The sequence below is a fragment of the Petaurus breviceps genome, unplaced genomic scaffold (assembly GCF_028583685.1).
Source record: "Petaurus breviceps papuanus isolate PSGF00001 unplaced genomic scaffold, PetGlider_PUasm1.0 90591, whole genome shotgun sequence".
NCBI lineage: Eukaryota > Metazoa > Chordata > Mammalia > Diprotodontia > Petauridae > Petaurus > Petaurus breviceps.
The window spans coordinates 815,004-838,115 of record NW_027187280.1 but is presented as its reverse complement, the minus strand read 5'-3'; the positions used below and the strand labels follow the sequence as shown (position 1 = coordinate 838,115).

Below are 23,112 nucleotides of genomic sequence, written 5' to 3'. Positions count from 1 at the left end.
CACACACACACACACACACACACACACACACACACACACACACACACTCATTCCCACCTTTACACTTTTGCCCCTATCCTTCGGTCTTCAGCTGCACTGTCAGCTCCAGTAAGTCTTCCCTGAAAACTCAGGTGTGTATCGATCTCTACCTATTCTGACCTATAGCATTTATGATCATCCCCATTCATCTGGACACTTTCTCATATGCTAGATGGTTCTGTTCCAGAGTTCTTTTACCTGTGTATCCTTTGGAACCCTTGTTTTAGGACCTCAGGCATCACTTCCTTCCTACAGTCTTCCTTGAGGCAGCTGATTGGTGGATTGGGCGGAGCACCAGACCTTTGAATCTTGCCTTAGACACCAGATACATGACTGTGACCAAGTCACTCAGTCTTAGTTTCTTCATCTATAAAATGGGGATAATAAGAACACCTATCTCGCAGGGTTGTCGTGAGGCTCTGAAATCGTATATGTAAAGCACTTTTAAACCTTAAAGCTCTATGGAATTGCTGGTCATTATTTTTATTGTTATTATTCTATGACTCTCTCAGGTCCAAGTGATCTTTTCTCAACTCCTCCCTCCATCCATTACACTGTAAGTCCTCTGGGTCTGTGTCACATGCAACTTCTTAAGTTTTTTTTTTTCTACCCCCAATGGGGACTTGCACAGTGCCTTACATGTGGAGGCACGGATTCTAATCAAGGATTTGCTGAATGGAGCTCACAGACACCATAAAGGCACGATGAGCCTCTCTTGCGTGCACCTCTGCCCCTTGCTCCCTCCCTGGTGCCGAGAGCACGGCTGTGCACACAGAAGTACCTGGAATACAGGGTATTCTCTAGGTCTGGGTAGGTCTTCTGGCTCATTTTAACATACTGTTGAAACTTGTATCACAGGAATACTTCAAATCTGTACCAGAGGAGATGATGGATTTATGAAGCCTCAATTTACAAGAACAGATGAGTTAACTGGACAGGTTCAAAATTAAACCTGCATGAAAATAATAATCAGAGAAGCATTCTGATTAGATTGAAAAAAAATCAACTGTAACAATTTGCTCCAGGGAATTACAAAGCAACACATGCTCTTTTAACTCTTTTAAGACCAGGACTGGTTTTTGGTATTAATTATATGGCCAACTAGTTCTCCATTAGGCTTGTGGGGCACGTTATTCATTTGGGAGTTTACGCAGACTGAATGTTTAATCTGTACTGGTTTCCCTTGCTTCCCAGGGATTTATCTGGCTTCCTTCCCATACGAAGGTAGTCTGGGAATGAAAACAAATTTGAACCTCTGGCAAAGAAAAAGAGGAACGCCAACCTTTCTCTTCTCCCCACCCCTCCCCCCAATTTCCCTATCAGCACAGAATGTTAGAGCTAGAACCCATTTTAAAGAATGTGGAGCTCCAATTTGTCCAAGGTGATGAGTGAGCAGCAGAGCTGGGACAGAATCTAAGCTTAGGCTCCAAGACTCATAATACAGCATTTTGGAGCTAGAAGCCTCTTGGAAGACCTCTCATTTAACCAAGGCAAAAATGGAAGCCCTGAGAGAAGTGATTTGACCAAAGTCACACCCCGAGGGACAGAGCTGGGCTAAGATCTACAGTTATTCAGTCTGGTGCTTTTCCTATTATGGCACTGGGGGCCAGGCAGGGAAGCCAGATCCCTCTCAGGCAGATGTTAGGGGGCTCTGGATATGATCCCAAGGGTGGCCAAGGCGCCACTGCTGAAACATCAGAAGACTTCTCCAGGATCGCAGACTTTGGAGGACCTTCTTGGGATGACAAAATTCTTAGGGTGGGGATTTCTGTGGCCTTGAGGAAGACTTGTGCTCAAATGTTAGGTAGGAGACAGGAGAGGCAGAGGGAAAGGAGTCAGAGAGAAGGGAAGTTCATGGCAGGAAGATTGGAGCTCGGGCCATGCTGATTCAACAGTTGTGACATGAAGTCAACAACTCCCCTCTTCTATTTTCCCCAAACTACAGTGTTGGGAAAGTTTGCATCCAGAATTTAAATCTTAATTCCTTTTGTTCAGCAGCATCCCTTAGACAAACTAGGGATAGGAAAGAGGTAACCCTAGCCCCATTACAGCCATCTAGACCTTGTTTGAATTTTTATCTGTGTTCCCATACTACCAGATACTGCTGATAAACTATACATCCGTTAAGAGTTTTTCTAAGTTTATAATTTTGAGGGTCAAGATTGAAAGGGAAGCTGGAACACAGGAAAAGAAATTTCCCTGGTTTTACTAAATAGATCAGAGAAGGAATTAACAGAGAGGAATCAGCATCAGAGAGGGGTGTGATAACATATGGGGGTCTGTGAGTGCATCTGAGAAGCACTGCAAACACACCCCACACTTTAAAAGATCAGCATAACAAGGCAGGTGGGAGCTGCATGGTGGTGGAAAGCAGGACCAGGAGAAGGATATACAAGGACAATAATGTAAATAAAACACAAGGCAGCTGAACTCATTTTAATTGCAATGGCCGATCCTGATTCAGAGGAACAGATGAAGGATACCCTCCTTTTCTTTGGAGAGGTGGAGGATGATGGGTGCAAGATCCATATGCTGCCACACATGGTTGCTTTGTTAGTTTTGCTTAACTATTTTTCTTTGTTATAAGGGAGGGCTCAATGAATGAAAAAATATTTACTAAGCACTTACTTGTGCCAACCCACTGGGGATGCAACGGAGACAGCCTTTGCCCTCAAGTTTACATTCCAACACGGGAAGACAAGTACCAGGGCAGTAGTGGTCAGAGAGGGAATGTCTTAGCAGCACTAATCTGATGACTGTCTTCAGTGCCAGGCTTGGAAATAGGAGTGGGAAGAAGGGTACCTGTGCACTGACAAGACACGAAGATGGCTAGGCCTTAGTGACAGGTCTGGCTCCAGACTCGTCAGAAGCCTAGGTTCTTAGGGCAGGAGCCTGGAGTGTCGGGTCGGAAGGGGGCTCGAACACAGAGCTATGGCAGCTGCTGCTGCTGCTGGTGTACTGGGAAATGAAGGGGGTAGTGCTTTTTTTTTTTTAAAGAGGCAGCAATAAAATATTTTAAAATGTTCCAATATCAAATACTCCTAACTTTTTTATGTTCACTGGTAGATTATTTTTTTCCTTTGTACCACCTCCCATGGTGGCAGACCATGTTCAGTCTTCTTTAACCCACCTAACAAGGTGAAAAAGCATTATTTCCAGTACTCCTGAAACATACCTAAATGTGTCTCTGTGTGTGTGTTTTTTAAGTCACTTGGTTAAAAAGCAGGCTTCAAAGTGTGAATTATTATAACATCTTTATTGTGTTATCTAAAGTGCTGAAAAACAAAACCAACAGGTTCAATGTCATTATTTAGGTGGAAAGAAGAGGAGATAATGTTTTTCACATATATGTAATGGAAAGTGAGTATACTCTGTCATTTTCATGGATTCAATACTTGAACAAAGCATTCAAGAACACAAAAATACAGGAGGGAGAAAGCAGGTCATTTTGCCCTTGTCAGATGTTTAAAAAAACAAACATTTGAAGGGGGGCAACCTGGCCTGCAATGTGCTCTTGGAATGTGGCTCAGCCCAATGACTAAGGTATATCAAGGAGTTAAATTGTTAAGAGTTGCTTGACAATGTCATTTGAAAACACAAGGTGTAAAATATAAATAACAGTCAGCTACTTTGCTTCAATCCAATTTCTAAGCAGTTGTGTGATCGATCAATTTATAAATCGATGGGCTGTCTCATCCCCCCCTTCATGTTCTCTCTGAAGGCTGCCTCTGGGCTGCCAGTATCAGGGCCCAACGGTTCAGGGGCAGAAGAGATGGCTCTAATGACTGCTGGCTTCAGAAGAACTGCATCCCTTCATGCCCCTGGGGGCCAGAGGGAAAGTCAGAGCAGCTGGCGCAGATGTGCCATCATGGGAAGGAGGGATGCTTGGCCTCCCAAAGGGAGACCCCCTCAGCCCTGCAGCTCAGTGAGCAGGAGGAGCACATTGTCAGTGTATTCTGTCCGTGGCTTGGCCATTCCACTCAGGCTCACTGGGTGAAGGCTGGGGTGTGGGGGCTCATACGGAAGAGGGCAGTGAAGTTCATTCAGAATGAACCATGTGGTGTCTGGATCTACCTTCATCAAGTGGAGGAACATGCTGTGGAGAAAGACACAATGAAGTGAGGGGGAGGGAAGAATGAAGGGAAAAGGCAGGAAGGGATGTTTGATTTTTGCCCAAGAGAGTATTTACTGGGCTACTCAAAAGGACTCTGATAACAATGTCAAATTGCTTCTGACAGCATAACAAATACACTGAAGTTCATTAAGCAGGGCCATTAAGATGGTTCCTAAGCCCAATGGAGATTCAGCTAAACAGTTTCATGTCTATTGGCAAAGAGGAAAAAAAGTCATTAGTCTAAGCAGAACAATATTGACATCAAACAAGCTGCTGGCAAATAATTGGTCTAGTCCTAGGGTGTGAAGCAGATTTCAAAAAGAAGAAAAATGACAAGGCACACACTTTATTATGGGCAAAGAAAAGGCAGCTGAACAGGGAACCCTTAAGAATAGGCCCAGTCAGCGACAATAAAAGCTTAAAAATAATGTCGTGTAACACAATACATCTGATTCTATCAGGGAGAAGGCTGGAATGGCATTAACTCTTTCAGCTCATTGGGTCCATTTAGTACATATTTCTTCTCAGGTCTTTCCTATTTGTCTAGAATGTACAAGGTGCCCCCTTCCTGGCTGAAGAACCCCCTTTCTAGAACATCAGACCCACAGCATCCCCAAATCCTTCTTAACATCATAATGAGCTTCCTGATAATCACTGGGTGGGATTATTGCAGTAGCTCTGGCTGGAGACGTGGCAGCTGAGCATCTCCTAAGTTATCTGGACTGGGATGAGACACCAAGGTCACTTTGATGAGACAACTGCCAGCTTCTGTCACTGACATTCCTGAGCTCATCAGGTCTTGGGGGGGACTTCCTGGGTGGCAGACCCTGGGTCAATGCCTCTACTTCCTCTGTCCCTTATTTCACGCTGCTTACTTCTAAATCTAGCCAAAGCGTTCACTGATTATGTCTTGCCCTCATACATCTTTGCTGAATTGCACCTGCCATCCCCAAAGCTTGGACCAAACTCTTCCCACAAGCTCCAGCTCAAAATCCTTCAACACCTGGCTCAGGTACCTTCTCCTCCATGAAGCCTTCTTTGATATATCTGACTAGAAATTATCCCTGCTTCTTTGAACTTGTCACCTCCTATGCAGTTAAGAATTTTCTGACTCGGGCAGCTAGGTGGTGCAGTGAGTCCAGCCCTGGAGTCAGGAGGACCTGAGTTCAAATCCAGCCTCAGACACGTGACACACTTACTAGCCGTGTGACTTTGGGCAAGTCACTTAACCCCAATGGTCCTCCAAAAAGCAAAAAAAAAAAAATTCTGACTTACATTATTTGTGAATGTGCATATTACCTAGATTACAACATACAGGCACAGCAGACAGTCAATGAGCTGGGCCCAGCACTGAATAAGAGACAGAGAGTGACCAGACTGCATTTGGGAAACTGTAGTCTTTTTAACGATCCTAAGTTGCTCCCTGCTGCAAAAGCCCTTCTTTCAACACCCATCTTTTGCAAGTGGAACTGCAGGGCTAAAAATCCTGGTCCACCGTGATCTCAGAAAAATCAAACTTACAGGTCACTTAAAGGGTAATGGAAAGACATACAGCAAGTTACTAGTGTTGATGTGTATATGAGAAGAGACACAAAAGTTATTATCAAGGAAATGTCTGACAGGCAAAGGAGGCGGGGCAATCATGTATTAAGAATGAGAATAACCAACTGACAGCTTGAATGGTGTACTAATATCTGTGAAATTAGAAGGATCAGAGAAAGTCTCCAGGGAAAGGGTAGGTCCTTTATGGAGGTTTTCTCCAGAGACAGACAGAATCGAACAAGAGAAGGCATGAATGTCTGAGATCCGATAGATCATGGATTCAGTGAAGTACTGAAGGAAGTGGACATCTTCATCTTCCTTCTCTCTTCTTCCCTCGTCTCTGCCCAGACTTCAACCTTCTTGAGGGTTATTTCTTATTATCTTCCATGCCTAGTTAAGTACTACATTCCACAAACATTTATCAAGCGTCTACTATGTGCAGAGCCCTCTCTTCAGTGCTATACAAAGTTCAGACATGCCCTCTGAATGAATCAATGTCCCCTACCTTAACTGGGAATCACCAGCTATACCAGAGCCAAATCAGTGGTGTAGTGGAAAAACTCTGAGGCTCCAGGCATTAACTCCAGAGATGGACAACCACAGCCGAAGGCGTGACTGCAGAGTTCAGCTCTATCAATCACTCACTCAACAAACATTTATGAAGTACCAACTATATACTAGGTGTTGAAGATACAAGAAATTAAACAATTTCTATAGTCAAGGAGCTTACATACTATAGGGGTAAGATGTCACTTCCAGTGTAAGAGGGAAGTCTTAGACATGTGATTCTCTCTTCAGTGAACTAGGCTCAGTCCTGAACCTCCTCCAGGGATGGGGAAGCTGTGGCCTTCTAGGTCCTTGTGTGAGGTCTTTTGACCAAGTCCAAGTTTTACAGAACAAATCCTTTTATTAAGGGGATTTGTTCTGTGTAGTTTGGATTTTGTCAAACGGCCACATTTGAGGACCTAGAGGGCCACAGGTCCTCTCCCCCCCACTCCATCCTAGGCTTCCCTAGGATCCTCCTCCTTAATGATGCTGTTTCTACAGCCCCCGTTCCCCCCCAGTCTTAGCTCCCCTAACTGTTGGGGAGGCAGGTTCCTTTTGTTTGGATCTCTAGGATTGGTCTGATCTCCATTCTCCTGGGCTCCAAGCCCCAGATTTAACAGTGGTCACCAGCCACCTCTAGTAACCTCTCTTAGGACTCATCTTTGGATTGTCTTTTCACTCTCCTGCTCTCCCTCATTCTTCTCCTCATGTTGCTCGCTGTTCCCTATTGCTTTCCCATATCCTCTCACCCCTCAAGGCCTGGAGGGCTCAACCTTGTCTGTTTAACCAACCTGCTAGGAGAGAGCTAAGCAATCTTCTAGCTCAAGGTTTCCCTATCATGAACATTTAAAGCACTTTCATTTACATAAACTAGGTATTAAGTGGAAGTCTAACATCTATGGGATATCCAGGAAGAATATATACAATCGGGGCTTTTTATCTCATTGCTCCTTGTCCAGAAAGAAAAATTCCACTTCTCCATAAAGTTTTCCCTGATCTCTAAGATGTGTAAACACTCTCTTTGGAGCCACAGAGCACTGATTGATAGCAAGCTGTTTTGCACCCCTCTAGGGCAGGTATTTAATAGTTTATTATAGTGACTTGGATTTGTGGCCTCTCCCACTAGACTCTGGGCTCCTTGGGGACAGAGACTAATTATATCTCCCCATGGCTAGTGTGTGCTCATCTGAATATTACATTGAACTTTATATTAGGCAAGGGGCTATTAACTATAATACCATGCCATGTTATAATGGGGCTTGATATGCCATTCTAATATAGGTATGCCTTGCTCTACACAGATCTATTTCTGAAAAGTTTTGTGCACTGTTTAAAAAAAACCCCACAATTTAAAAAAAATGGCAGTTTGCTATTTAAAGAAACCCTGCAGTGGATCCTTTTGCAATGCAAATAACCTCTCTCTGAATTTAACTGTTTTGTCACTTCAGATGGTCACATCCTAGGCTTTCTTAAAACAGGGACCACAAGTCAAAAGACTCAAGAACCCAAGGTTTGAATGTGGCTTTGCTATTAACTGTATAACCTTAGGAGTGGCCTTGCACCTTTCTGAGGTAACCATTACACGAAGTAGGTGTACTAGATGCTTTTTTTAGGAGATGCAGTGGATAGAGTGCTGGGTCTGGAGTCAGGAAGAACTTATCTTCATCAGTTCAAATCCAGTCTCAGACATTTCCTAGCTGTGTGACCCTGGGCAAGTCACTTACCACTGTTTGCCTCAGTTCTTCATCTGTAAAATGAGCTGAGAAGTAAATGACAAACTACTCCAGTATCTTTGCCAAGAAAACCCCAAATAGGGTCATGATATAATAATAGGGATATGATTGAAAAATGACTGAATGACAACTCCCCCCACCCCATTATTCTGAGATGACTCAAATCTTGTTTTTAAAAATTTTCTCCAAAAGGTGTTAATTCCTTGTCACTAAGTTCATCTATTCTTTATTACACCTGTATTATATATAAGAAGTTCATCCCTTCATCACTGGGTACACTGGGGTACTTCATGATTACCTTCTTGAACAAAACCCTTTTATTTTAATGGTTTCTGTTGAAAATCTTTCTGAAGCACATCTATACCCTTGGGACTCTTGAACATGGTTTAGCACCTCCTCCCCTTTTCTTTGAGGTGTGGGAGACGTGTGAGAGAGTGATTTCACTGGTGTAAGCTCTCTGGTGAGGAAATTCTCTCTACCAACGCAGATGAGCAATTTCTAATCTGAAGAGTTTCCTGGGACTCTGAGAAGGTAAATGACTTTCTCAGGGACACACAGCCAGTGGGAATTAGAGGTGGACCCTAAGCCAGGCCATCCTGATTGCAAGACTGTCTCTCTAACCACTTCTGGACAATGCAGGCTCATTCCTGTGAACCGCAAAGATAGGGCTGGGGAGCACCACAAGGCCTTCAGGACCTAATTCTGGCGATGTCCCCAGGTGGCTAGTTCCTGGGCCTGCTGCTGAGCTTCATTACTCACTCTCTGGCTGTTGGCTGCCACATCTCCTTGCTGCTCACTACTACCCCCTCTTTCTATTTTGCTGCTTCTAATTTGTCAGTTTAGAAATCAGATAATAAGCTTAGAGAACTGTTTATAAAACAGAAACTTCTGGGAATGCCTTTGACAAAATTGCAGGGGTTAACTCTGCTGCCCCTGGCCTCAATTTCCTATCTATTATCTTTATGTATCCCTTCCTGATGGCCCTACTTCTTCCAAAATGCAATGTTCTTATCCTGGCATTTGGGTTTTATGTAGCACTTTAAGGTTTCCAAAGTGCTGTCTAAATACTATCTTGTTTTTTTTTTCTCATAGCAACCAGGGGAAATATGTGCTATTATTACCTCCATTTTATAGGTGAGGAGGAAACTGAGGCAAATAGAGGTGAGGTGACTTGCCCAGGGTCACACAGCTGTCTGAGGTCAGGTTTGAATTCAGTTCTCCCTGAACTGTCCAGCATACTGCCCTCCTGTCAGGGAAGAGCATGATCTCTCACAAGTGCCTGCATGAGATTCACAGAAACCTGGAGCTAGAGGCGCACTTGCACTCCAGGCCCCTCATGGTACAAATGGAAAAACAGACATCTGTAGAGGGAAAGAGGCTTGCCCAAGGTCACAGAATCCATCAGAGGTAGAGCCAGGGAAGCTAAAGTGTGGGTCTGGCTCCCAGCCCATGGCTGGTTCCACTAGACTTAACATGACAGTCCTCTTAGGAATCTCTGTGTTTCAAGGGGACCACAGGTAGAGGGCAGTAATTAGTACCAAGGAATGAATCACACAAAGTGCTTAGAGAAACTTCTCATTTTACAGATGAGGAAACTGAGGACCAGAAAAGAGAAATGACATGCCCAGATTACTTGCTAGTGAAGTAGCAGACTCAGGGTGCAAACACAGGTCTTCTAATTGTATATCCTGTCCTATTACCGCCACATCAAATGGGAGATATTTGGGGACAGAAGGGAGAAGGCCTTCTCAGAAGACTTCAGATCATATCATGTGGGCAACTGCTTAAAAAGCAAATCCTCAAGGCCAGCCCTGCTTAGAATGCTCTCCTCTACCTTCTTTAAATCCTGCATTTTCTTCAAAGCCCAGTTTAAGAACCATCTGTTCTCTGAAGCCTTCCCTAACTAATCCCACCTCACAGATGCCGCCTCCTTTCTCTGAATCCTACAACATTTATAGTCTGTACTAAGCCATAGTGTCTTGCAACATTTTTTAATGTACCAAGTACATTCACCATTTTCTTCCACAAAGAGAGAGCTTCTGGGGGGGTGGTGGTGTTCAAATCATAGTTTGTACTTCTTTCTGTTGAACCTTAAAGACCAGGGACAATTTTAGCAGGCACCAATGGGCAATGAGGGAGGAGGGCAGTATTCTAAGAAGAGAGAGACTGTGAGCAAAGGCAAAATGGTACAGATGATGACAACCAATCCAGTCTGGGTAAAGCATAGGCTGCATGGAAAGGAGAATCACAAGGAGGGGATGAAGAAGGTGGGGTGGGGTTGGGTCAGGAATGGCCTTGAAAGTCAGACTAGAGACTCTAAAATGTAGGTAGCAAGAAGCAATGAAATGTCTGCCAAATGAAGCCAGTGGTTGATCTTTTCCCAATATGAAGGCCATGTAAAAAGCACTTGGGCACGAGGAGGGTGGGTTCTGATGTCAGTTCTATGACATACTTCATGGTCTGGGGCGAATCACTTCACTTTCCTTACCTTAAGTCTCCTCTATAAAATGGGGGGCAAAAGAGGAAGGGGTGTTAGACTTGGTCTCTTTCCAGCTCAGATAGTCTGTATTCTAAGGTCATTGCCATCTCGCCATTTTGTGTTCTATGTCCCCTCCAGCTGTGACAATCTCTCTTCCAAGATCCTCCCCAGTTCTGATGTCCATAACTTTAAGACCCTATTCAGCCTGGACATTCTGTAACATACATATACCAATGAAGCAATGGAAAGAGATGGGGCTGCACTGAGGATGTCTTGGCCTGCTTTGTGCTTAAATGACTTAAGCTTTCTTTGCTTGGGATAATCCCATGTTTATAACCTTGGCAGTGGTTGCTGGAGAAGTGATTAGGATATTCTAATTCATCGTTTCCACTTCATCGCAGAAAGAAGGCGGCCCGCGTGGGAGACAATTTTTGTTTAAAAACAAAAATATCTTTGATAATTAGAGTGGCAAGGGAAATGAGGAAACACGCACCCAAAATGGGAAACAGATTTCTATTTACACGTGATGCGCTTGACTGTTTTCCCTAGTGCCAAAGACTCTGAGAATGCAAATGGTTTCATCTGATTCTGTTTCCTTAAAGAAGTGGCACAATTTCTCAGGCTGGAGCACAGAGTACTCCCAGCTGCAATGAACATTTTTATTTGGCCAACAGCGACTTGTGCTTGCACCGGATGAAAGCCAAACTGGTCCTGGTCCCAGTTTAGTCAAAGCTTTTTCCTGCATGAAGCTGATCAAATCTAATCCAATCCAACAAGCATTTATTAAGCTTCAGCTATGTGCAAAACAAGGTGCTAGGGATACAAAGACAAAACAAAAAAGAATAGTCTCTGCCTTCAAGGACAGGGGATAAAATACATACAGACCGAGGATGGTGTGAGGAGGGAAGAAGCACTCCCTCCCTCCAAAGGGACCAGGAAAGGTTTTATGCAGGTGTTCTATGAAGTTGGGGATTACCCCCCAAAACACAAGAGCCAAAAAACCTCAAACCAAACAACTTGCTCCTTCATCCTATTTTTAAAATTAAGAACAATCTTTTTTCTTCCCTTCCCCCTTCAAAAACCCAAACAAAACCCTTGTAACAAATATACATGTTCAAGCACAACAAATTCTCCTTCTGGCCATGTTTCAAAATGTGTCTCGTTCTGAATCACTCATCTCTGCCAACAGGTGGGCAGAATGGGCAGCTAGGGATTCCATGAGGTGTAATTGAGGTGGGAGATGACATGAGCTCAAAGAAAGACAAGGAGGCTGGTTTATCTGAAGCACAGGATGTATAAAGGGGAGCAATGAGTAATAAGCCTGAAAAGTGAGCTGGGAGTCAGACTGTGAAAGCCTTTAAATGCTACGATGAGGAGTTGTAATTCTAGCCCACAGGGAAAACAGGGAGCCACCAAAGGCACTTGAGGAGGGGAGTAGAATGGTCTGACTTGTACACTGTGCCCATAGCTTTGGAGGATGAATCAGAGATGAAACAGTCTGGAAGCCAAGAGGAGGGCTGTTGTGACAGTATGAGAGAGAAATGAGTAGGGACTGAATTGGGGTGGTAGTCCTATGAGCAGAGACTCACAGGGACAAATAAGGTATTGTGTGCAGGTGGAGGGGCAAGTTCAGGGGTGGGGAACTTGCAGTCTCGAGGCTAGCTCTTCATTGTTTTTGAGTCCCTCATACCTCACTTGATGGGGTGACGCACCACCCCTCCCAGGGTGGTAACAATCTTCCTCTGCGACCTCATGTATAGCTTTGATCTCTACCTCACTGATGCACTTAACTTTGATTATCTGTCTGTGGGTTATATTCTCCTATGAGTCTTCAAGCTCCCCAAAGACAAGGATTGTGATTATTTAGCCTTTGTCTTCCTTTAGCATCTTTAATGGCATTCTGTATCCTCTAGTTGCTTTAGAAATGGCTTCTGGATAATGAAGTGGAAAAGTAAAGGTAGAAATACATGCACCTGTGCTGCCCTGTAAACCTTCTGCACCTCAAGTGGAAGGTTAGCACGGTTTACTGTGGCCTGCTGAGTAAGGGCAATGCCAGTGGTCAATACAATTTCCAAGTGCTAGATAAAATGATTTTTTACTATATTGTCTTTCACAATTAGTAGCAGTATGAAAGTGTTCCAGGCAAGGAAAACGGTGACCTACATTCTAATTTCACTCTGGTCCCTGACTGTATGGCCTTGGTCACACCACTTAATTTGGCTGAGCATCCCTTCTCTTCTCTTTCAGAAGCAATAATCCCCATCCTGTCTGCTTCACAGGGTGGTCAGGAGCACAGTGCTTTACACACAGCAGGAACTTAAAATCAAAGTCTGTTGTATTGTATCTTAGGATAACGTAAGTAAAAGGATAGGGACTTGGCCTGTGATTTTACTGGTCTAGAGATCACCCACATAAGGAAACTCCTTCTACTAATGCAGGATGGCACCATCTCTGCAACTCAGGAGTCTCAGAGAGCTGCCTAGAATACTAAGAGACTACCTGACTTGTCCACTGTTACAAAACCAATGTATATATCAGAAGCAGGACTGGATCCTGGGTCTCCCCAACTTCAAGGTCAGTTCTCCTATCCATAGGTTACAATACCTCCTTTATTTATTTAAAACATGAGAGGCATTTTGTAAAATATAAAGTACTGTCCTTTTTCTGCTTAAAAAAATGAAAAAAGAAAGAAAGAAGGAATGATTATTATCACCATCCAACATTGGTACTAGTTTATCATAAAAAACTTTTAACTACACAGAAGAGGGCAAATATTTGTCTTTGGTTTTAATTGAAATTTCCACTGTATTGACTTGACTAGAATACCAATGTAAGGCCAATGGATATATAATTTCATCTATTAGTTAGTAGTAAACATACACATACATATATACATATGTGTGTATACACATGACTGCACGGAAAGGGAAGCTATATATCTGTGTGTGTACGTACACATACACATGTATATATATATATATATATATATATACATACACACACACACACACACACACATACACATGCTCCATGGCATGCCACCTCTTTCACTTTTCAGGCACAGGGAGGTAAATGGAGGCCAAAGAATATTTTATATTTCCCTCCACTTCCACAAACCTGGAATGCAAAAGAGATGGGATGGACCTTGTTCACTGTGACAAGTTATAACCCCTGAATGTAAATGATATCAAAGTAAAAACATATAGAGGTGATCCCCAAAGTCTTAGGGCAGCTTTAATAGCTACTGTATAAGGAACAACTTGTATACTCTCTGCACTAACTGTAATGTTAAGAATATAGGCTACATTTTTTCCCCACCAAAAGCTGGACTGTATAAATTCAGAGTTCAGTTTACAATTCATTTTTCAGTGTCTAGTTACAAATATCTTTTGCTTTAAAAATGATTTCATTTTTTGGTGTATAGTCTATATTCAGAATCATATGGTATCTACAGGAGTCATATTCTACTTGCCTATCACTGGCTCCAAACCAAAGGAGTGAAATCTCTGTAAAAGAATGTCCCTAGGCAAATAGGAGACCAGCTTCCAAAACAAAAGTTCTCCTTTTCTTACAACTGTGTTTTTTTAATCTCTGGCCAGAAGCCTCCCTTCCCTTCATTCCTCTCCCTATCTGCTGTACTCTCTGAGCCTTTTTTCAAATACATTAAAGAAAAGAAAGGTGTTGTCCCCACAAAGGGTAGGTGGCCTGAGGGTGGTATCAGAAAGCTAGAGAGGGTCAATAAGTAGCCACTTACTGAGGTGCAGGTAGGAAAGCCTAAATAAAGGAGGTACAAAAGTAAGTGAAGGAAGAACCCTGGGTAGGGGGGCTAGATCAGGGGTGGGGCAGGGACCGCTGGCTCCCCTTCTGGCCTCACAGCCCTACTGCTCCTTCTCAGTCTCTCCAACTTTAACCAGGAAGAGATGATTCCTAGTGATGAAACAGATACCATAATGCTCTGCTGAGGCTGGCTTCATCACCAAATGCCTGTTGGTATATTCTGGGGAAAGAGGAGCCCATTCTACATAACCGTAAGCCAGAAGACAAAGAAGAAAAACCTGCTTTGAAGTAATCAGGTTAACAGCCTGGAAAATGTTCCAAATACATCTTTAGAAACAGAGCAGAAATGGCTTGTTGAACATTCCAAATGGCCAGTCCCACCTTTTTTCTAGCACAAAAAGAAACACTTCCAGAAATATATATATACTATTTAACTCCTAAACAAAATTTTTTCTCCTTCTCCCCAAGCCCAAATCGGTGGCTTGAGGGAACACAGTTATCAAGATTATCTGGTCCCTGGAGTATCAGGAAGCACTCAGCTGTGTGTTGTGCTGCGTCATGTCCTGAGGCGAGTGATTATCTCTCAATAACCTGTAGGGCCATGTAGCTTAAATGATAACTTGACTTTAAAAAATTTAGAACTCGCTGTTAGGCAGTTTCTAAGCAACCTCTGTTTCCATGGCAAAGAATCCTGGTGTTTATACTGCTTTTTCACTTAAAATGCGGTTTTATTGAATTTCACTTCACGCAGGCGGCCATTTCAGCACCCTTCAGCCTGGCGTGGCAATTGACGGGCATCAGTAAGTGCCCAATAAACTCTGATGGTCAAAGCAACTGGAGCAGCCAGTTCTTTTATAATCAACCTTGACACTCCCCAAAAGACTAAGTCTCCTTCCCATGCAGTTCAAATGAACAAACAAGCTTTTCTTTGCATGGAAGAGAGGGTGTTTCTTTTATCTGTGGGTGCCTCCTCATGTCTTGGTGAGCCAGACCCAATGAGAAGCTAACTGCTTCATGAATGAGTAAGAGAAAAATTCCCATGAGTTTCAAGTTCTCTGTCTAGACAACATCTGCTCAAAGAAGGCTCTAGAAAGACGTCGGCCAATTGTGGCTTGGCAAAGCTGAGTCAACAGTAACAGAAACGCTGGGCTCCCAGCTCAGCTCCCAGTCTTCTGGGGTGACAGGCTACTTACTCTTCTGCATTAGCTATATCCGCTTCAGAGATCCAACACCTGTCTCTTTCTGGAATCACAAAGTCCTCTTCTGAGTTGTCTAGGTGACCCCAACAGCTAAACACATGCTGCTATGGGGTTAAAGTCATGAGACTGTGAGAGCTGGCAGGGATCTCTGAGATCATCTAGTCAGAGGGCTGCAGTCTGACCCCATCACTTTACAGAGGGGACTAAGGCCCAGGGAGGAAAGGTCCAAGGTCACAGAGTAAATTTCACAGGTAGGTAGAATTTTTAGTGCTGAAAGGGACCTTATAGATCCAAGTCCAATAAAGCTACCCACCCATTTTCACTGAACCCAGTGGCCATGGGGTACAGGCACAAGCTGCTGATTTGCCCATAGGACTTTATTTATGGAAAGTAGGCACAGAAATGGAAGCTATTCTAGCCTCTGTCACTCGCATTCCAAAGGAACCACCTCACGCTCCTCCTTTTCTTTGCCATTCCTCTGCACGCACAGAAGGTACAAATGAGGCAATGTGTTTTCTTCCAAACAAATGGATGCTTGAGGTGTCAGTGTGTCCTATGCAGCAAGCAGTGGCGTGCTATATACTCAGTTTCTATACTCGGTAATTTACTTTAATGAGCTGCGCTTCATTGGTTAACCAGTATTTAAAGCCTGTCCTCACTCACTATTCAATTGAGCTATCTTCCCCTGCATGAGGACATTTTTTTCTTGGTTTCTAAAAATGCTGAAAACAGAGGATGATGAGATGAAGCAAAGATTCATCCTTCAAATATACTACCAATTACTTTTGTATCTATGCTTACTTGTTTAAAAAATATATGAGATGAGAAAAATCCATTTCCCTTCTTTTGCTGCTCCAAAGACTACAGCTTCCACTATTGCATACTGGGTACTACACTAAGCTGGGATCATCAAATTCATTTCAACCTCCAAGGTTTTCAGCAGAGACAAACCACAGACCCCGCAAAAGTGATTAAATTGCTACCCTGTGGCATGCCAGGGCTTTTGATGGATAACTGGAACCTCACTTTGTACAGTCAGCAGAGCCACTAGGCTCAATCTAGCACCACCTCTACCACCACCCTTCCTTCCTCCCTCCCTCGCTGGCCCCTTCTCCCCAATACAGACCAACTCGGCTACTCTATTGGCTAATGAAACATTCGATCCTGACAGGTCATCAATCACATGACATAGCAGAGAATGTTAGTGAAAGGACTCATAGCAACAGATTTGGGAAGCCTGAAGTCAGTGCTTTTAGATTTGAAACCTGGTTACCCACTTTTTTTTTTAATCAACATCAGCACAGCAGATGTCTCTCCTATCTTTGATGGTGAGACCATGCCCAAATTTGCAACAGTGAACAGTTCAGATCTGAGTATGCTTTCAGAACTGGCCTAGTGAATGTCAGATAAAAGGAAAGCTAACCCTTTAGGTTTGGAGTTATCGACTATTAAAAAAATGTCAAAGGGGCTAACGTTGGGGAACTGGGGAAGAGGAAAGGAAGTTCCCATTTCCATGTGGGTTATAATTCCAGGTAGAAAATGGGCACACATAACAAGTAAAGTAAAACTGACCAACTCTGCCATGCTGGTTTCCAGTCTGAAAGCATGAACTGCTTAATTTCAAGCTCAATTAGATGATTAACTCCCTCCATGACTCCTACTGTCTCTGGACATAACAGAACTGTGTGTGTGTGTATAACAGGGAAAAGTTGTGACTACAGGTATAAAATGAACATTCTCCAAGGGAGGCAGCTGTGCTAGATGTGTGGTCTTTAGGTGTCTGAAGGCACCTGCCTGGTGTTTGATGGATTATGATGTTACTTTGGTGTTCTACTGTTAGAAGGAAGGAGATCAGGAGAAAAGTCAGCATACCACAGAACCTATATCCAAGGCTCCTAACACAAAAGGAAGAGTGGTAACATAAATGAACGAGACACTGATACACTATGGAGTTGAAACCTACTGTTCAGATTACAGTAGATGGAAGGAAGCTCACAACAAGAATCACAGATAAGCAAGTAAATCCCTAAGCTGTGTGACCACAAGTTAAAGAGGGCTTTTTAAAAGAGGCTAAGAGGGGGCTCGTCTGGGATGTGTCTATTCTGCAGCCATTCTAAGCCTGCTCCTGGGTCCTCAGACACACCTTTTAAAGCACTAGTTCTCAGCTTTAGGTTATGATTCACACTGGGGTTAGGAGCTACAGAAGGACAAAGTTTGCACCTAATTGTCCCAGACCAACATGGACAAGGGAAGGAATCAGAGTCTTTCCTGGTGGGCCAGGGAGGACCAGCTTTTCCTGCAGCCACAACTAAACTGACAAGAATGGTGGTGGCACCTTAGTCTCAGACACAGCAGTCTGTCACCACCAGCCCCACAGAAGGCGTTGCACCCAACAACTCTGCTTTCTGCCTCCTTGCCTCTGAGGAACTGTTGGACAGAAAAATAAGGGGCTGGGATACCTGGCACTCAAGTCCTATAAATTCAAGGGCTATTTCTGTATCATGCTAATCATCGTTGCATTTGAATTTCTTTTGCACAAATACTTATTTTAATTCCCTTTTTAAGGTGAAATGCTTCATTGGTATCTAATTTATGGTCACAAGGAGAAAAGGTTGGGGGCTACAGTTTTAAAGCATGCTAATAGCTCAGTTTAAAAAGTGTTATTTTAACCCAGTTCACTTCCCTCTCCTCATCTGCATATTGGCCCAAAGGTACAGTTTGGAATTAAAGGAAATTTAGGGCTTGCTTTTTTCCTGCCCAATTCCTTTCACCCTCTACCTCTCATGTGCCCTGTAGGAAAAGCTTGTCTGCCAGAAAGGCAAAGAACTGTGGAGGCACACTGCATGCTGGGAGATGTCTCAAAGGCTTGGAAAACCACACGGGGATTCAAATCAGATAAGTTTGGCTCTATAATCTTAGGCAGTGGGCTTGGATGCTATGACCTGTTATTTTCAATCTAATGCTTACCCTGGGGATCCCAGCTTATTTATGGTCCCATAGCATGCCAGGCCCTTCTTTCCCTGCTACCCCCCCATTCTCTTATTTGCTTATAGTTGAAATGATTTAGCTAGATAAACTTTTATGTGCTTCAATTGTCTTTTCTTTCCAGTTAACAGTGACACCTGGTGGAGAAATGAGGCATTATAATTCATCCCTCCCATTACTGGATACCACTCCCTCCCCCCTGCACTAAGATTTATACCTAATCCTCACCCAGCACATTCAGTAGATATAAGCACTAAATGGGAATGGCAGCCTCATTCTTATCATTTACAGTTTCACTTATATCAACTAAGCCCTGATCAATTTCCATTTCCTGAGTTTACAGCTTGGATGTAAAAGATTGCCAGGGAGGTTATGTTTAATACAACAAATTAAAAAAAAAAAAAGCAAACAGTGGCCTGGCCATTCTTTAGAGTTCTAAAAGCAAAACACTAGAGAAGAAAAACATCACAGGATGTGAATGCAGGCTGGCTAGGCCTTGAAGGCTTCCCTTGACCTTCAAGTGAATCTCTACTGCCTAGAGCTGAGGTCAGAAAACTATAGCCCACTGGGAACTTTATTTAAAATTAAAAAAACATATTCTTGGGGCAGCTAGGTGGCACAGTGAATAGAGCACCGGCCCCGGAGTCAGGAGAACCTGAGTTCAAATCCAGCCTCAGACACTTAACACAAAAACTAGCCATGTGACCTTGGGCAAATCACTTAACAACCCCCCAAAAAGCAAAATTAAAAAATATATATTCTTAGTTTGAAGGCCCCAGGCATCACAAAAATAGGCAACCAGGGGGTTAGATCTGGCCCTTGGGGCTGTTGTCCCTTGGCATAGTGGGAAAAAATACAAATTCTTTAGCCTGATATTTAAGGCTGTCTACAATCTGATTCTACTTTTCCAGCCTTATTTCATAGTACTCCCCTTTATACACTCTATGTTCAAACCAAATGAGATTAGTTTCCTCCTTCACATCTTTCTGTCTCCCAATTCCAGGCAGTCACAAAAGACATCTTCCATCCCTGGAAAGCACTCTTCCTAACTTCTGCATGTTGAAATCTTTTACTTCCTTAAAGACCAAAGTGAAGAGCAATTTTCTTCAAAAAACCCTTTCTGACCAGCCCAGACTAAGATGTCCTCACCCACCTGCAGGCCTTCACATGAACTTTTATTTGCTCCTATCACATTTTAGTCTTTGTGTACCTATTTCTCCTACAACTCTGCTTCCCCAGGAGTCTCTAAATTAAGCTCCTAAAAGGTAGGAAGGAGTCATCTTGGCATCTCCAGGGCCCAGAACAGTATCCTGAACACAATGCAAGGTTTTACAAAATGTTTGCCAAGTTTAAATCTGACAGAAGCACATGACACCTAGAATTTCAGGACAATTTCAAACAACAGGGTATACCTGTGATTGGTCATCTTTGTTCATTTGCCATTTACACAGCACAGGTGGAGACGGTAACAAGGACCTTGCCAGAGGCTGTTCCTGACTATCTCAGGCCCTTTTCCTGATTCAGGTGACTCATTAATTTCCAAATCAACAAAGTGGTCCCAGCTTCTGATACCCGCAACAATGCAATTTTTCTGAATTCAAAATTATTTCACATCATCATAAGTCTGAATGAAAAGCAATCAACCTTGTGCTCCCAACTGCCTCCCAGTACCTCAAAAACAGGTTCATCTGACTCAACTCTAAATGGAATCCTTGCTGATTAAACAAGGACCAGAATAACAATACCAGGGGACATTTTTATAGTGCTCTCTCAGGAGGCGCCCATGGCATGATTGTAATCTACATTTTACAAAACAGGAAACTGAGGTTCAGGGAGATTAAATCACTTATGGAAGGTCATGTAGCTCTAAGCAGTACAACCAAGACTCAGACCCTGGTCTCTGCTCAGTCCCTGCACCGTCCTGTCAGCCTTAAGCCCAGTGGTTGGAATACATTTTTACATTTGTTTCATTCTTGTTTTCAACATGCCTTGAATACTAACTCAAGAATGCAGTAAACTCAAGTCAGAGTTTAATTGCTTTCCAGTGTCAAAAAATGAAATAACAAAATGTAAAAATCAACTTGTCTGATGGGTCTAAATGTGTGTGCTGGGGAGTAGAAAGGGAGGAGAATTTGAGGGGTGGGAGACACTGACTCTTACATGTAAAAAGAAGGCAAAATACCATACTAGGAGTCATTCATTAAGATCTTAATTTGTGCTTCAAATTAGAACACAATTAATTTCAGGGTCTCTTATCTAGTTGAGGCTTGCTTTCATTCTTAGGGAGATCCCTACCAAGTGAGGATATCTGAAGAAAAGTGAGTTTTTTAGAGAGTTCCCGTTCTTGGGAATCCAAGATTGATTCTGGGCCTAGGAAATGTGACAGGGAAAAAAATCTGGGAAAACAAAAGAGAAAAATCACCAAGTAGAATACATCAGTTACAAAAGATAGTTCTTCCAGCTGGTACCCTATTATCCCCCCAGTCAGACCCTGGGTTCCTGGCTGACTCTTGCCTTAGCTACTGCGTATGTTGCCCAAGAAGAAGCAGAAAGAAGAGCATTTTTTTCACTGCTTTTCACGGCACTTTGAACTGTGCTCTTTGTGTTAGGCTGGAGTGGAAATGAAGGGTCAGACGTGCCCCACAGAAGCAGAGACCAGGCAGACCTGGATTTCCCAAGGCCCTACTAGCCTGCCAAGTGAAGGCAGTTCTGGGGCGAGGGCTGCCACTGACACTGAAAACAAACAAAGAAAACTGTAAAAATGGGCATTTCAGGTAGGCTATGAGTCCAGATAATTGCTCTGACCATAATTTTACGCCATGAAAAAGATTAAATACTGGAGTAACAAGACATTTCTTCCTCTTAAGCCAAGAGTCAGGATGGAAAAATACATCCAATGAGCATGACTTAAATTCATGGAAACTGGAATCACAGATGAATTTATGGTTTAGGAAACATTTGAACTAGATAAGTTCCAAAGCTTAGTCTCCCTCCCAATTCTGATATTTCTCTAATTCAGTGAATGGAAACACTGAAAGGGACCAGAGAACTGCTTTCATTAGAATGTGAGTTCTTAGCAAGGAATAGTTTACCTGTCACATCTATGGAGAAAGAAAGAATTTATGACCAAACAAGAGACAGAAAACAAATATTATGAAATGCAAAATGGATAATTCTCTTTTTTGAAAAAACTTATTTATTTATTTTTCTTTTTTGGCTTTTTTTTGGGAGGGTAATTGGGGTTAAGTGACTTGCCCAAGGTCACATGGCTAAAAAGTGTGTCAAGTGTCTGAGGCTGGATTTGAACTCAGGTCCTCCTGACTCCAGGGCCAGTGCTCTATTCACTGCACCACCTAGATGCCTTGAAAATGGATAATTCTGATTACATTAAATTAAAAAGGTTTTGCACAAAGACAACGCAACCAAGATTAGAAGGGAAGTGTAAAGCTGGAAAACAATTTTTATAGCCAATATCTCTGATAAAGGCTTTATTTCTAAAATATATAGAGAAGTGAGTCAAATTTATAAGAATACAAGGCATTCCCCAATTGATAGTCAAAAGGATATGAACAGGCAGTTTTCAGAAGTTAAAGCTATCTATAGTTATATGAAAAAATGCTCTAAATTACTCTTGATTAGAAAAATTCAAAATAAAACAACTCTGAGGTGTCACATAACACCTATCAGACAGGCTAATGTGACAAAAAAAAGAAAATGATAAATGTTGCAGAAGATGTGGGAAAATTGGAACACTAGTGCTTTGCTGGTGGAGCTGTGAAATGATACAACCATTCTGGAGAGCAATTTGGAACTAGGCCCAAAGGGCTATAAAACTGTGCATACCCTTTCATTTAGCAGTATCACTACCAGGTGTGTAGCCCAAAGATGTCATAAAGTAGGGAAAAGGACCCCACATGTACAAAAATATTTATAGTAGCTCTTTTTGTGGTGGCAAAAAACTGGAAATTGAAGGGATGCCCATCAATTGGGAAATGGGTGAACAAGTTATGGTATATAAATGTAATGGAATACTATAGTTCTATAATAAATGATGAGCAGGCAGATTTTAGAAAAACCTGGAAAGACTTGCATGAACAGATGCTGAGTGAAGTGAGCAGAAACAGAACATTGTACACAGTAACAGCAACATTGTGTGATGACTGACTTTGTTAAACTTAAAGCTCTTCTAAGCAATGCAATGATCTGAGTCAATTTCAAAAGACTCATGATGGGAAATGCTACCCGCATCCAGAAAAAGAACTATGGAGTCTGAATGCAGATGGAAGCATGAAGCATACTATTTGCTCTTTTTCGTGGTTTTTCCCTTTGGTTCTGATTCTTCTTTCACAACATGACTAACATGGAAATATGTTTAATCTGACTGTAACGAGTATAGCCTATATCAGATTGCTTGCTGTTTTGGGGAGGGGGAATGGGGGAAGGAAGGGAGGGGGAAAAATTTGTAACTCAAAATCTTAAAAAAGTGAATGCTGAAAACTAAAAATTAAAAAACCAAAAAGGACATGAGCTCTCTGACAGCTGGGACTGCTTCTTTGTATCTGTTATCCCCAGCACTCAGCACAGTGCCTGACACAAAGTAGGTACTTAACAAATGCATGATGATTTATGTTACAGAGAAGGCCAATGAAGCCCAGAGTGACTTGTGTAGGCCACATCTAGTTACTGGCAAAGACAACA

General features: G+C 42.7%; 1 protein-coding gene across 5 annotated transcripts in view; it reads right to left on the bottom strand.

Annotated features, from left to right (window-relative positions):
• Positions 1 to 3,276: 3,276 nt before the first annotated feature.
• TTI1 (TELO2 interacting protein 1) overlaps positions 3,277 to 23,112 on the bottom strand; it is a 44,195-nt gene continuing 24,359 nt past the window's right edge. For all 5 annotated transcript variants that reach the window (XM_069063514.1, XM_069063512.1, XM_069063517.1 and 2 more), the window contains one exon: positions 3,277 to 4,135. In XM_069063514.1, coding sequence (XP_068919615.1) covers positions 3,949 to 4,135 — 187 coding nt within the window. In that variant the 3' untranslated portion in view covers positions 3,277 to 3,948. The remainder of the gene's footprint in view (positions 4,136 to 23,112) is intronic.